We start from the raw sequence: 14,370 nt of genomic DNA, 5'->3' as shown, positions 1-14,370 counted from the left end.
ACGTGCTACTGCAGCACCCCCCCGAAGGGGTCAGCCGCTCTGGAACGGACAGTGGCCGGCTCCAGGTCATGGGTCAGGAACAGGGTAGCGGGGGCACCCTGGCCCTCTGGCTCCAGTGCCAGCTCTTTCTAATGTCCCGTGCCCCGTGTCCCAGCAGCCGCGCGGTGCAGGGTGCGAGCGAGGCTGCCCACGGCCCAGCACGACCCTCACTTCTTGTGCCGCCACCGCAGAGCCCTGTGCGGGGCTCCCCCACCCCCACAAAGCCCTAGAACCGGTCAGCGCATGGGGCCAACACCGGCGCCTGCCCGCAGGGCTCAGTGATGCAAGGGGTCGGCGAGAACACTCAGCGGACACACATCACGTCTGCGGACCTCGTGAGTGACGGGGATGTGCAGTCACCAGTGACAACATGGGGGCTGATGTCATGCGTACGAGTACTCAGCCCTGAGGCCAGCCAGAGCCACGTCCCCGTCGTGGGTCCTCGGGGCCCTGAGGTCCAGGACGAGAGACCAGGGGCAGCCCCCCAGCGGGAGCCAGAGCCCCGTCGGATGGCTCTGCCCCCAGAGCCCGGACCAGCGGCCGTGCACGTGCTCACCCCGTCCAAGCTCAGACAGACGTCCTGGGCAGGTTGGGCGAGCCGTGGAGCTGCCCCCTCCGCTCTCCGCCCCACCCCCCGGCAGCCAGCCCTGAGACCTGCCGGAAAGCCAGCTGTGGCGGGCAGCGTTCCGTGGCCCCTGGCTTGGTTATGGCTTATGTACGGTCCCCCAGGCAGCTGGCTCGCGGGAGGGACCGGCTTTATAAATAAAATTTATCATTGTAATTACGGCTTCTGTAGAGAGCTGAGGACGTTTACAGCCTCTTGGAGGTCATGAATAATTTAGGAGATGGGAAAAGGGGCTGCTTTTGTTAGCACACAATGGGGCCCAGTGGTTCCCATTACCGCAGCTGTCGGAGACAGATGACAGGGCCCCGCGTCCTGCGGTTCTGACTGGCGTGGGCAAACGGAACGCGGTGACCCAGGGCCCCGCCAGGCTCAGGGTGGGGGACGCCACCCAGGCAGCCCCGCTTCTGAACGAGGGCTCTGGCGGGGTGGCGGGGGGCCGGGCGAGCGAGCGGCCTGATGGCGCGTGCTTCTGTCCGAGAATGACACGTTGTGGGCTCCAGAGTGACGGGCACTGACCGGGCCCAGCTGGCCTATGACCTCGGGCAGGTCCCTGCGCCTGAATCTGCAGAGAAGCATCCATCCCAGCAGCGGCGGGCCAAGACCACCCTGGTGGACACACAGGCCGGACAGGACAGGCTCCACATTGCCGGCTCCCCTCTCCCCCTGCATCCCCCCCGCCAGTATTATCCTGGAGCCACACAGAGCCTCGGCAAGACCCCAAAGGCAGGACTCCTCCTTTGCTTGCCTCCAGTCGTGGCAGACTCACCACCTCCCAACCAGCTGTTCCTCCTGGACAGCTCTACCCGGTAGAAAATCCCACCGTCCCCACCCCACCAGCTCCAGTGAGGGGTGGCCTGTGGACGCCAGCCTGAGCTCCCACATGGGGTCTCACCCAGAGCATTGCATCAGCCCCTCCAATGTAAAGCCCCTTCTCTCCCTCCCCCCTTACCCTCCTTTCTTCCCTCCCAAACCCCCACACCCACAGGCTTCACTCTCCAGTCCACCAAAGGGCTCTGGTCGAGTCCGGGAGGGACTTGCCTCTCCTCATCCCTCTGGCCCTCAGTGGTGGTGAGAGCCCTCTTGCTTCTCCCCACACTCCGCCGGGGCCCCAGGACCCATGCTCACACTGGAGGGTTGGGGGCCCCTGTCCTTGGCCCCCAGTGTCGCTCCTCCAGCCCCACGGTCTTGGTGTCACCACTGAGGCAGCAGGGTCGTTTGTTACCGCTGCCACAATTAACGTACCACAGACGGGGTAATTCGAGCATTAAGAAACAACAGAAACTTATTTACGCTCCACGGGGGACACAGCCCTGTGACCAAGGACACATGGGACCGCATGGGGGGAGTGGGGAAGTCCCTTCCGGCCAGTCTCCCCTCAAGCCTGGTGGAGCGGCCTGCCCACGGGGGACCCGGCCCTGGAGCCAGGCCATGGTGAGGGAGAGGCCACATCGGGCCCTTGCCCGCCCTCCCCGACACACCACAGGTTTCCTTCCTCCAGCAGGACTCCTGTCCCGGGGTGGCTGGGTGGTCAGGCCCAGTGCTGGGCCACAGGTACAAAGGAACCGTGGCCATGCACTTGACAACCTGGAGGTCACCGTGATGCTCCCAGGCCAGGCTGACTCGCTGGGGCGGCCCCATTACAGAGCCCCCGGGCCCTCCCCAACCTCACGTTGGCAATCAGCCCTGCAGCAGCTCGCTTTCCCCGTCCACGTGGCTGGGCCGCAGGCGCCCAGGGGTTCGGTGGAACGTGACTCCAGTGTTTCCAGATGAGACGGGTGCTGGAGTCTGTGAACCGAGCGGAGCAGATGCCGGCCCAGCGTGGGTGGGCCTCGCCCGATCAGTTGGGGGGCACACAGGGCCTCGGGCAGAGAGAGAATCCGCTCCCCGTGCCATCCCGCTGGGACGCGGCACTGCTCGGCCTGGGGGCTCCGAGTGAGGCCCACAGCGGGCTCTGCTGGGTCTGCCGCCCGCCGGTCGTGGCCTCTCAGCCTGCACTGGGTGACCGGTCCCTTAGAGCGACTCCCATCCCCGCATGTGTGTGTCTGTCTCCTTCTCTGGAGAACACTTTTCCCTTCTGGGCTTCACAGCTCTTGGGACAACGTAAGGACTGGGATGTCTCCTGCCTTCCAAGAACCCAAAGCCAAGCGAGGGCACAGCTATGTGCCCAGGGCCTGGCACAGGGCAAGGGTCCAGTGGAGACCCGCAGACAGAGGACTGTTGGGGTGCCAGGGGTCACTTCCGGCTGACGGGACAGTCAAGGCGTGCTGCCTGGGGTCCCCTCGCCGGACAGCAACGGAGCTGGGAGCACACCCGCGCCCCTGGCCCTCCACAGCACCTCCCCGGGGACACAGGGACCAAAGACTCTCTGAGGCCTCCCGGGGCCAGCCTTATCTCGCCCTTCAGACACCAGCGGGTATGAAACCCAATCGATGGAGGCGCGTGCGCGTCTGATCAGTCGAGGCTGGGAAGTATTAGCAGGCTGGGAGCAGAGCTGGGGGCCGGTCTTGCGTGGCCGGGCCTTGCGGTGTGCCGATAAACCCCACAGGGCGAGCGGCAACGACGTCAGTCTCCGTGGGCCCTGGGGGCAGCAGGCCGTCACCCAGCCAGGCATGGCAGCGTTGGGGTGCGGGGGGGGATCGTCTGGTCCCAGGACCTCAGGAAGGCAAACTGTCCCCAGCCCTCCTTGGCGGTGTCCCTAGAACAGGGACACCACACCATGTCCCCTTACACATGAAGATGAGAAGGGCTTTTTGGGAACACGCGGTGCTGACCACCCTCCACCCGGTCCTCCGCGGCTTCCGCCCTGGGAGGCAGAGCCAAGCGCAGGGAGCCTCATGTCTGCCATCTGACCCCGACACCGACCATCCACGGCCCCAGCACGGAGACACACAGGGCGCACCCCCACATGGCACCTCGTGACCTCGTGTCCAGAGCAGGACGGGGAGGGTGCAAGGGTGGGAAGCAGGTGGGGTCCTCTAGGGGGCGGGGTCAAGCAGGGCCCGGACTCTGTGCTCCCCTCCCCTCCGACAGCCCCCCCTCACCTCCCGGCCTTCCCCACCCCAGCTCTGCCTCTGATTCTGATCCATGAGCTTTCCAAAGGCTGCAAAGCTCTGGAACCGGAAGCCGGGAGGGCAGGGACGGGGCACTGACCCCTTATCTTGTCTGTGTTCGGGGCCTGGGAAACTGGCAGCTCCCCTCCCACACCAGGCCAGTGGCCGATCTGCAGGGTCACTGCTATTTCTGCCAAAGGGGAGAGGTAATTATAGCTCAACGTTTGCCAGTTGGCCAAGTTCTGCCGCCCTGCCGAGGGGCCTGGGGCGGGGACGCCGGCCGGCCGCAGACTTGCCCCACAGGCCGGCCAGCGGCAGCTCCAGACCCGAGCAGCAGGAGGCTGCACGGGCCCGGGGCTGCCTCTCCGGGGGGCCTGAGAGCGGGCCAGCAGCACCCTGAACCACTCTCGCTGGAGGACGCCACAGAGCCTGGCTTCTGGGACCACGGAGGGAGCCAGGTGAGGGCCCAGCTCAGGGCGATAGGGGGAAGCTCACTTCCCATTTGGGAATGAAGCTGCCGGAGTGGAGACTTGCAGCCAGAGACGCCGGCAGAGAACCTGGCCCAGGCGGAAGACAGGAGGCAGGAGACAGGAGACAGGCAGACAGGGGGACAGGCGGACAGGTGGAACAGGGAGACAGGCAGACAGGCAGGTGGACAGACGGGCAGACGGACAGGCAAGCAGGTGGGTAAGTGGGCAAGAGGACAGGAGGATGGGCGGGCCGGCAGATAGGCAGGCAGATGGACAGGAGGACAGGCAGACAGGCAGACAGGTGGACCACATCTGGGCAGAGAACTCTGCGTGGCCCTAGGACAAAGACTGAGGGGGGCCGTCCATCCCGTTCACCCGGGACTTGGGCTTTCAGTGCTAAAACGAGCACATTCCCAAGCAAACCAGGGTGGTCAGTGACCCCAGAAGACCCAGGCCCCTCTGAACCTCATGTCTTGTCTGAAAAGTGGGAGTGGTGGGTGCTCGCAGAGACACCCTTGTTCCCAGCACTCGGAGCCCTTCCCCAGCGGCCCAGCCAGACCCAAGGGAGGGCCCTGCCAGCCCCTTATCCGTGCTCCTGCCCGAGGCCCGGCCGCTGCGGGGGGTGGCTTGGGCGGTTCCCACCACAAAGCCGGGGCACCCGTCTCTATGGCTCTCCCCGGCCATGAGCCGAGAGCGGTCCCTTCGGAAGTGGCCAGAAGCCAGGATTCTCGTCGGGACAGCAGGGCTGGGCACGGACACCGGCGAGCCCTCCTCAGAGGCCCTGGGGTCCTGCTGAGGGCAGGTCTATGCGGCCACAGCCCGGTCGTGCAGGGAATGGAGTCACTCCGGGCACTTAGCCCAGACCACAGCACTCAGTTATCCCAGGGAACTGGCCCTTTTGTGAGCCGACCCGACTGGCAGGAATCTCCGTTCTGGCCCCCCGTGCACGTGGGTCACCCCCCAACTCAGAACACACCATTCGCTGGGCGCCTACTGTGTGCAGTCCCCTCCGGGAAGGTCGGCACATCTCCTCCATCTCCATGGTGTGCTGGATGGTGGCGTAGACCTCCAGTCTACACGGGGGCCCAGAACTCGGGGTGAGTGACCCCCCAGGTCTCCCTGTGGCCGGAGTCTACCTGCCCCCTTCTGCCTGGGGCTCTCAAGGTCAGGATCTCCCACTCCAGGGCACCCCCGCACACAGCAGACAGCCGCGCCCCTGACCCGCTGTTGCCCCATGTCCAGAGACGTGGGGGAGCATCTGTGGAGCCTGCCAGGACAGCGCCTGGTCCCCACACCCCGGCCCAGGCAGGCGCGTCAGGGCAAGCCCAGGGAGCAAGCTGTCAGCCAGGAGTGCGCCCCGGGGTTCTCCTCTTGCTGAGGTCAGAAATGTGTGTTATCTGGGGAGCAGCCAGCCTGTCCTGGGCTATGAGTGGGCTGGGGGCGGCCGGCCCTTCCTGGGGACCCCTGCCCACTGGCCCTCACTCTGCCCCCCATTCTCCTGAGAGGAGGCCAGCGAGGGACTGCCCACGGCCTCCTGTCCCCTTCCCCAGCTGGAAAAAGGTGAAGTGTGCGTCCTGGGGCCTCAGCAGCCCCCCAGCTTTCATTCAGACAAGCTGCTCAGGTGAGGGGGAGGGAGGGCAAACACCATGCAAGGCCACCAGGCCCCGTGGGGACGGCTTCCTCCAGGGCCAGACTGTCCAGAGGCCACTGCCCCACGGCTGTAATGGAAACTTCTCAGCTGGCCCGGGAGCCACAACAGCTCCGGTTCCCACTCTGCTCAAGGATGCGATCGCCAGCGGACTGGGGGCCAGGCAGGTGGGTGAGATCACCCCAGGGGCAGCCCCTGCAGGAGCCCAGGTGGGCCGGGCCAGGGCCCGTGCGTGTGTGCGTGTGTGTGTGCGAATGGGGGGCAGCAATGTGAGTGTGTGTGCGCACGGGGGGGCAGCAATGTGAGTGTGTGTGCGCACGGGGCTTGGGGGGAGGCTGCACACTTATGTGGTCTGTGAGCCGTGGGGCTCACAGCTCCAGCCTCTGCAAGATGAGGTCCCGACGTGGTTCTCCTACCTGCACCGGCCCCGCGGCCCCTGGGGGAGGAGTCACCTGGACGGGTGTGCCGGATAGGCGCAGGCTGTGGCTCCCCTCGTTCCAGCTCCAGACCTGCTGGCTCAGGAGGAGACCCTCGGTCTCCCCAGGACTCCGGGACCTCCGGGAAGCTCTTCCAGCCCCTGAGCCGGGCTCCTGCGGGCAAACAGGCACCGTGAAGGGGCAACAGGAGCCGGTGTGGGCTCCGAACTGGCTGCCCGCCCCATGGTCACAGCAGGGGAAGGCCCCCTCCCCGCGCAGGCCTGCACTATGTGGGGTGTCCGAGGGACCCTGGCGAGCATAGAGACGTACCAGCAGGCAATGGGTGGCCGGTGGCATGGGGTGAGCAGGGCACAGGGACGTGGCCCGGGAGCCGGTGAAAAGCCTTCCAGGCAGCATCACAGAGCGATGGCAAGACAGGTGGCCCAGCCCTGGGGCTCGGTGCAGCTGGAGGCGGTGAGCCGGGCAGGAGCTGGTGGGAGCTGTGTGCAGAGCTGGGGCTCCGGGAGCAGTGGGCCTCGGCTGCCGTGCTGGGCTACAGAGGATAAGCCTTGGTGGGCCAAACCCTGTAGACGGTCAGGGCTCTTGTGGACACATGGTCTTGGCCAGACCTTAGGCTCCAGGAGAGCCTAAGGCTCCCCCCACGGCTCCCCTGGCCCCGGCCTGGGGCAGGCCCTGCGCCTCAGGCACCCTTGGCCCTCTCTGACCGGCAGGCCCAGCCAGGCAGGCCCCCACCTAGAGACAATGGGGGGCAGACAGCAACCGAGGTCCCTACCCCCAGGGAGCGAGAATGTGCCCTCAGCAGAGGTGAGAGGCTGTTGACCGAGAAGCTTCGCCCTCGGGGTGTGTCCTCTGTAGTAGGAGGGCCGTGGTGACACTCCGCGGGCCCCAGGCCTGAGCTATTTTCCGCCCTTTATCACCCATCAGTCACGAGCGGCCTGAGCGTGGAGGGCACTCCTGTTAGGCACTGTCCGCTGCCACAGGCTCTGAGGCCTCCCCGCTCCCACGCAGGGCCCTGCCCTCCGCAGTCCAGCCTGGGGAGGGGGCCCTGCCAGCGGCTGGAGGGGGGCAGTGGGGGAGCCGGGAGGCGGAGCCAAGAGTATTCCTCCTCTCCTCCTGTTTAGTGCGTGGGGAACCGGCGGCCCCGGCCAGTCATGCTGCTGAGAAAGGTCACTGAGCCACAGGAACACAGAGCCCAGGACTCAAGCCAGTCCTGGGGGTCGGCAAAGGCTTTCACCTATCTCGGAGGAAATGACATTCAAGGGGAAGCCGGAGCCCGAGCCAGACTGACGGCAGAGACAGGGCTAGGCAGGGGGGGCATGGACGGTGGGCAGCGGGAGGCGGGGGGAGACCAGCTGACAGCGGACGACGACCCAGGCAAAGGCACTGGGCTGGAGAAGGCCCGGGGCTCCCGTCCTCACACAGGCAGAGGGACCCCAGGCTCTGTGCCTGAGCAAAGCCACTCTCCCCGAGTGACTGTCCCAGGCTCACCCCGAGCCCCTGACACACAGCAGTGCCTGCCCTCCCCAAGCCCGCGGACGAAGTCGTGCTTGTGATCCCTATTTTCGGCTGAGTAGACTGAGGCAGAGAGTTAGGGGGCCTTCCAAGGTCACGCAGGTCACACAAGGCCTGTGATGAAGCGGGTGGGACCCACCCGACTGCCTGCACCGGAGCCACAGAGACACCCACGGACACACTGCACACACCACACACACGCGTGCGCACGGGCCTGTTCACACTCAGACACACTCATGCACACGCACGCACGCACCCACATGCTCGTGTGATCACACGCCCTCGCCGTACACACGCAGAGGCGCTCCACGTGCACGAGCACGCGCATGCTCACATGTACAGATGGCACCGTGTGTGTGCGCGCATGCACATGACAGACGCACACTCACCCAGTCACACAAGCACACACGGACATGCTCACACGTGCCATGGCGCCATGCTCACAGCCACACGCCCGCACACACATGCACATTCACGCTCACATGCACCCACACGGCTGTGCTCACGCCCTCGCGCTCACATGCACACGCGCACACACGCGCACGCTCGCACACACGTGCATGCGCGACGCCGTCCCCGGTCCCAGGCAGGGGCCGGGCGCTGCAGGGCTCCGAGCGGGGGCTCTCCGCAGGCCTCTCCAGGCCTGTGTCCTCACCTGAGGGACCGGCACATGTTCTTGGGAGGCCGCCCTCCCGGCCGTGTCCCCCTCCCTGGGCTCTGGGCTCCTTTCCTGACTCCATTTGCAATAAAAACCTGACGCTGAGGAGGAGAAAACCACTCGCTTTAGAGTAACCGAAGCTGCCCGGTGCGGGCCACCGTCACCGTCACTGTCACCATCACTGTCACCAGGCTCTGCACGGCTGCGGCGCCAATGCTGCCAGGCGAGGCACGCAGTACCCCGCCGTCTCCCCAGGGAAGGCTGCACGGGGCCCGCACCCCTTGAGGCTGCCCGCCCCTTGGGGGACCCTGACGGCCTGTGCGGAGACCGTGTGGGACCCTCCGCTTCAGCCCGGCTCTCAGCCCTGGACACGGGGTGGGGTCCTTGGACGGCAGAAGACAGGGACACGCCGCACAAAACCCCGCCGTTCGCCGTGTGCAGAGGGGGCAGGGCTGCCGTCCGAGGACCCAGACCGGGGAGCCAGGGAGGAGCCTGGGCCGGGGATGAAGGGGAGCAGGGCCCTGTGCCAGCCCCAACTCCTCTCCTTCTCCGGGGGAGGCAGAGACTCCCCTGGTGTCCACATGGCCTCAATTCCCCACATGTACACTGAAAGTGGGGCCAAACCTCGGGGCCCTCGAGAGACTCGAAGGACTCGTGCTCAGGGCCCGGCCTCACCTGCACGGGCTCCGGGCGTGGTCTGTGCCCACAGCAGGGGCGGGGCAGGTCTCAGAAGTCAGGAACCTTCCAGGGGAAAGAGAATCTCCCCGAGAGGGGCCATAGCTGGGAAGGACGATGCTAGGCCGTCACGGGCTCACGGTGGACTTGGGGAGGCACCTCCTTACAGCTAGTAAGGAAGTTAGACCTGGGCCGGGGAGGGACGGAGGGACGGACGGACGGAGAGACAGAGACGAGAGTCTGCGGGGGCCCCACCAGCTCCAGCCCCTCACGGAGCAGGAGACCCTCTGGGGCAGACTTCCCAGCCCCACGCAGCCCCAACAACGCCTGGCCCTGGACCCCTTCCCTCCCACCCCAGAGTCCCCGACACACCTCCAAACACTGCACGTGACGGGGTCAACGCACACGTTCGGAGCGCCCCGGGCCAGCGGCTGGTTGTAAGTCACGGATGGCAGCCGCGTGAAGCCCAGCGTGGCCACCAGAGCTGATGGGGGTGGGGGGCGCCCGCTGCCTGCGAGGGTGCTGGGAGCACCAGCAGGAGAGCCGCACCTGCTGCTGGGCCCTCCGTCTACTCCGACCAGTGCCGCTCGGACAGTAATAGTGTCTCTGCTTCTCTCAGGGCCATGTTCCAGTAAATGAAGCCCGCAGGGCAAGCCTTGAGCCCCAGCTCCCGGCCAGAGACACGACATCACACCAGGAAGAATGACGAGGCTGCTCCAGGCTGGCCAATGCCCAGGGCAGGGAGGGTAAGGCTGGGTCCTGGACAAGCCCTGATCCCGGGACCCCAAGGCCAAGTGCACCAGGGTCAGCCCTCAGGGCTCCCGCTGGGGCTGGGGAAGGGGGAGCAGAGGCAGGAGGCACGGTCCCTGTCCTTGCCTGAGCTGTCCTGGCCCCAGGACTCCTAGGAGAGGAAATCACTTGGCTGGGGCTGGTGGCTCTTTAAAGATTCCATCTGACAGAGGAGGTTAGAGGTCCCTAGTGGGGGACACTTGTCATACCCAGAGGAGCAAGGCCACGGCCCGGGCAGGCAGGATGGGCCAGGAGAGAGTGCCCGCGAGGCAGAGGAAGTGGGAGCCATGGCAGGCTCTGGAGAAAGGCAGCAACAAGTTCAGAGGCTTCCCCAGCGAGGTCACCTTGCAGCTCAGGGAGGAGGGCCTGCCAGTGGGGGAGGGTGGAGAGAGGAGGACCAGGACGGCCTGTGAGGGTGCAGCTGGGACAGGCCCATGCCAGGGCAAAATGGGGACCAACTTCAGACCTGAGTCCCCACCTAGCCTCTCTGCTCATGGCCAGGCTGGCGGCAGGCCACGGGCACAGGAGTCCCAGCCGAGGGTAGGGGACAGCCATGAGCTGGGCCCAACCCCAGGATTAGGTGGGTCCCATGTCCCTCAGAAGGCCAGCAGCAAGCTCTGTGTGGCTGGGACCTCCCAGCCAGGAGCCATTCAAAATGGGTGTACCCAGCTCAGAACAGTCTGTTGTCCCCATTTTATAGGTGGGAACACTGAGGCTCATTCCAAACTCAGCGTGGGTGGGAGGGCAGCCCCTGCACAGGCACCTGTGTCCAGGCTCTATCCCTCTCCGGCCTGGGTCTCACGCCCAGATCCCTCCCGGTGGCCACGGGTGAGTGAGGCCCGCTGTGTGACACAAGCCGGGCACTGAGCTCAGACAGACCTGGCTCAGGGCCCAGCCTCCCCTGTGGTGCCCAGGCACAGAGGAGACCTGGGGCCCAGCGTTTCAGGACTCAGTGAGGTTTCGTGTAGCAGCTCGGGCAGGAAGACGGCCCTTGGTGCACATTCAGTTACCGACATCGTCACTGGCATCACTAAGGCCCTGTCGGGGTTGGTACCAGCCCCTGGGTCAGGCCACCAGGCAGGGGCAGCAGGTGGACCCGTCCATGGGGTCTCCACGCACCCCCCCCAGCGAGTCCCCCCCGCCCCGGGGCGTCCCTCTGCACAAACCTGGTGGCGGCAGGAGGGATCCTGGCCAGGGCACCTTGTCTCCAGCCCCAGGGGCTCACTTCTGTCTGCTTCCCTCTGCCTCCCACCCCTGTCCCAGGAGGACGACAGGCAGTGGCCCCCCTCCATCCTGAGGCGGAGCCGGCCACAGCGCCGTGGCCACGGGGCCGAGCCACAGAAGACCTCGAGGCGGGTGCGGTTCCGGGAGCCCCCGGAGGCGGCCATCCACTGTAAGAACAGCAGGCGAGCAGGCATGGGGCAGGGGGCAGGGAGCCACACGGCCCAGGACCTCACGGGGGGCCATCGGGAGGGACCACTGCCCCCTGTCCTGTCTCCACAGACAGAACCCCAGTAAAACCCAGGCCCACAGCTCAGGCTAGACACAGAGTAACGGTCGGGAAAACAGGAACCAGCAGGAAAAAACAAATCTGAGGAGCAGTGGAGGGCCAGTACAGGGAGGGCAGTGGGCAGTGCCCCGCCCACTCTTCCCGCCAGCCCGGGACGCCTCCCGTTGCCCCGCAGCTCCTTCCATGCCTGCATCCTTCACTGCCCACCTCCCGGATTCCCCCAGCCCCAGATCCCCTCCCCGCCACCGGCCCTCTCCTCCCCTGGCCCCTTTGGCACTGCCGCAGGCCTGCCGGTGGGACCGGCCCCTGTATCAGCTGGCTCCACCACAGAACAAGTTACCGCAGACTCAGAAGCTTTGAGTGGCCCACGTTTATTATCACAGTGACCCTGTGGGTCAGGGGTCTAGGCTTGGTGTCGCTGGTCCTCTGCTCAGGTCTCCCAAGGTGGCCATCCAGGTGTGGGCCAGGACCGCCTCCCAGCGGAGGCCCAGGGCCCTGGTCCAAGCTCACAGAGCTGTTTGCGGACTTGGCTTCCTTGCAGCTACAGAACCCACAGCGCTGCGCCTCTGAGACCAGGAGCGGATGGACACTCCCTCTTATTTACACAGCTTCCCTGATGAGGCCAGGCCCACCCAAGATACTCTCCCTGTAGATGGACTCAAAGTCAGCTGATTGGGGTTTGCCCCTCAGCTGCAGAATCCCTTCCACTTTGCCTTATTCTGCTGAGCAGAAGCAAGGGCAGGATGACACTAGAGGGCCCGGAATCACGGGGGCATCCTAGATCCCACCTGACACTGCCCCCAAGCAAGGTGCTTCTTGAGACCTGCCGAGTGGTGGATAAAACTCACAGACGGCACATGCTGGTGTCTCCCCAGACGGCCCACCTTAAACATCCCATCCAGGTCTCAGCTTTTCTCCCAAGGGCCCTGTGCCATTCATGGGACTCCTCACACCTGCTCTCTGCGCCCATCCCTCCCGGGTCCAGCACTCGCCCCCACAAGCTCAGCTCTGCACTCCCCCAGGAGCTTCCCAGCAGCCCTGCAGACAGAGACTCAGCGGGCGGGGAATCAGGGCCCAGGTGGTCCAGGGGTTGGCCTGGGCCTCCCCAGTGCACTGTGGGGGATGGACAGGAACGAGGGTCCTGCCCAGCCCTCTCCCGGTGCCAGCCCCTATGGTCCTGCCCCAGGACCCCTGCAGGTCCCCCCGAGCCACCACGGGGTCACCGCACTCCACACTCCCACAGGCTCTGAGAGCAGCACCTAGCCTCTCGGGCTCCCCGAGTTCTGGCAGCCTGAGCCTAAAGCCGGGAGGCTGGGGCACCCCTGGGTGATGTGTGGGGGAGCCGGACAGGGCTGTGTGGACCTTCCGCCTGTGAAACGGGGTGGCTGTACCTGATTCGGCCCATCTCCGGGAGCTTTGCGGGGTGGCCGTGAGATGCGGGATCCTGAGGACACTGGACAGGCGGAGGCAGCGTGCACCCCAAGGCGGGGGCCCTCCCTGCCCGAGCCCACCCTCAGTTCTCCTTCCCAGACATCGCCAGCAGGGAGACCGCCACGGCCACCACCACCACCAGGGGTGAGTCTGAACCCTCGCACACCCCCGGGGCCTCCAGCAGGGCCCCCCGCCCCACCCTGGCAAGGTCACTCTCTTAGCCAGGACCCTGACACACTGTGCCCCTCTGTGGTCACTCCCCCATACCCTTTCCCCCAGGGTGGGTGCCGGGGCACAGCTGACGGGAGGCTCTTCGGAACCCACCCAACACTGGCAGAGGCCCCAGGCAAGGATAGGGGTGTCCCACTTCCCATGGGAACCATGCGAGGTACCCCAGGGACCCACGCCAAGGGAGCCCACACTTGGGGTGAAACTTGCTCTGTCTGCAGCCTCCCCACCAGTCCTGCAGGGAGGAGGGAGCCCCGCAGGGTCCTCACTGTGGGGCCAGGCCTGCGGGCAGGGGCTCATCGGGTCCCCCTCCGCCCCCCACCCCAGCGCCCAGCCGGCTGCGGCCCCGAGGCGGCTCCCTGCTCCTTCGGCTGTCCATGTGCGTCCTGCTGATGCTGGTGCTGGGTCTGTGCTGTGGCCGAGCCAAGCCCGTGGCGCTGGTCCTTGACGACCTGCGGGCCCGGGTCCTGGGGCTCAGCCTCTACCTGAGGCACACGGCCCTCTCCTGCTGGCGCGGCCTGCTGCAGCTCTGACGGGGGTGGGCTCCCCTCCAGGCCTGCGACTGGCCGAGTGGGGGGGGCAGGAGCCCCGACAAGCGGTCCCTCTTGATGCCCACGTTGGGCTCCACTATGCAGTTTTATTATAAAGAGAATCCACACATGCTTTGGCCCCCAAGAGCCCCAGGCCCTCCCTCACCCCGGTGGGAGCTCTCCGCACCCTTGGGCCAGGCCCGGATGTGGCCACGCAGAACCCCTCGATAGGGACGCCGGCCCTGTACCCATGGGGTCCCTCAGAGGGGACACTGGCCTTTGCTGCTTGGGGCTTGCGGGGCCTGGACCTCAAAACCCCGTGGAGACAGGTGGGTCTGGCAGCTGGGTGTGTCCTCCCTCCTGACGCTACACACAGGGCAGGGGCCTGGGGTCTCCCCTTGTTGGTGCCGTTGGGGCGCCAACCTCTCAGCCAGTCTGACCGCTCCCCGGGGGCCCCGAGGCCTCAGGAACCCCTCGTGTTCCGGGGAGACATACAGGCTGCCCCTCTCCTCAGCTGTCAGCCTGGTGGTGGCTGAGAGGGAGCTCGCTCCGCCCAGACCCGCCACCGTCAGAGCACAACCCCCTGTGCGGGGCCCCCAGGCTGCGCCTCCTGTCCGCCGCAGGGGCTCGGTGTCCCGTGACTGTGCATACAGCGCGCCATTGCGGCGTTGCGAGGCCGTGGGGAGACGGCGCGACAGGCTCCAGGGGCCCCTCCAGACTCTGCAGGGAGGGGGACGCCTGAACACAGCAGGGAGGTCCGTGGCCAGA

At 66.2% G+C, this 14,370-nt stretch overlaps 1 protein-coding gene across 2 annotated transcripts; it reads left to right on the top strand.

Moving 5' to 3' along the window:
* The first annotated feature begins 4,124 nt into the window (after positions 1–4,124).
* On the top strand, positions 4,125–13,679 carry CUNH14orf180 (chromosome unknown C14orf180 homolog). Of its 2 annotated transcripts, none has more exons than XM_032839570.1 (5): positions 4,125–4,172; positions 9,734–9,860; positions 11,167–11,296; positions 12,944–12,988; positions 13,400–13,679. In XM_032839570.1, the coding sequence occupies exons 2-5, from the start codon at positions 9,750–9,752 to the stop codon at positions 13,603–13,605; spliced, it is 492 nt and encodes a 163-aa protein (XP_032695461.1). In that variant the 5' UTR covers positions 4,125–4,172; positions 9,734–9,749; the 3' UTR covers positions 13,606–13,679. The 2 variants fall into 2 exon arrangements, with proteins under 2 accessions (XP_032695461.1, XP_032695462.1); XM_032839571.1 differs by lacking the exon at positions 4,125–4,172 and adding an exon at positions 5,783–5,999.
* The last annotated feature ends 691 nt before the right edge of the window (positions 13,680–14,370 follow it).

The sequence above is a fragment of the Lontra canadensis genome, unplaced genomic scaffold, assembly GCF_010015895.1.
Source record: "Lontra canadensis isolate GAN:19392208 unplaced genomic scaffold, GSC_riverotter_1.0 scaffold108, whole genome shotgun sequence".
Taxonomy (NCBI): domain Eukaryota; kingdom Metazoa; phylum Chordata; class Mammalia; order Carnivora; family Mustelidae; genus Lontra; species Lontra canadensis.
Note: the sequence above shows the minus strand (reverse complement) of the source record. Positions and strands in the feature narration are given on the sequence as shown.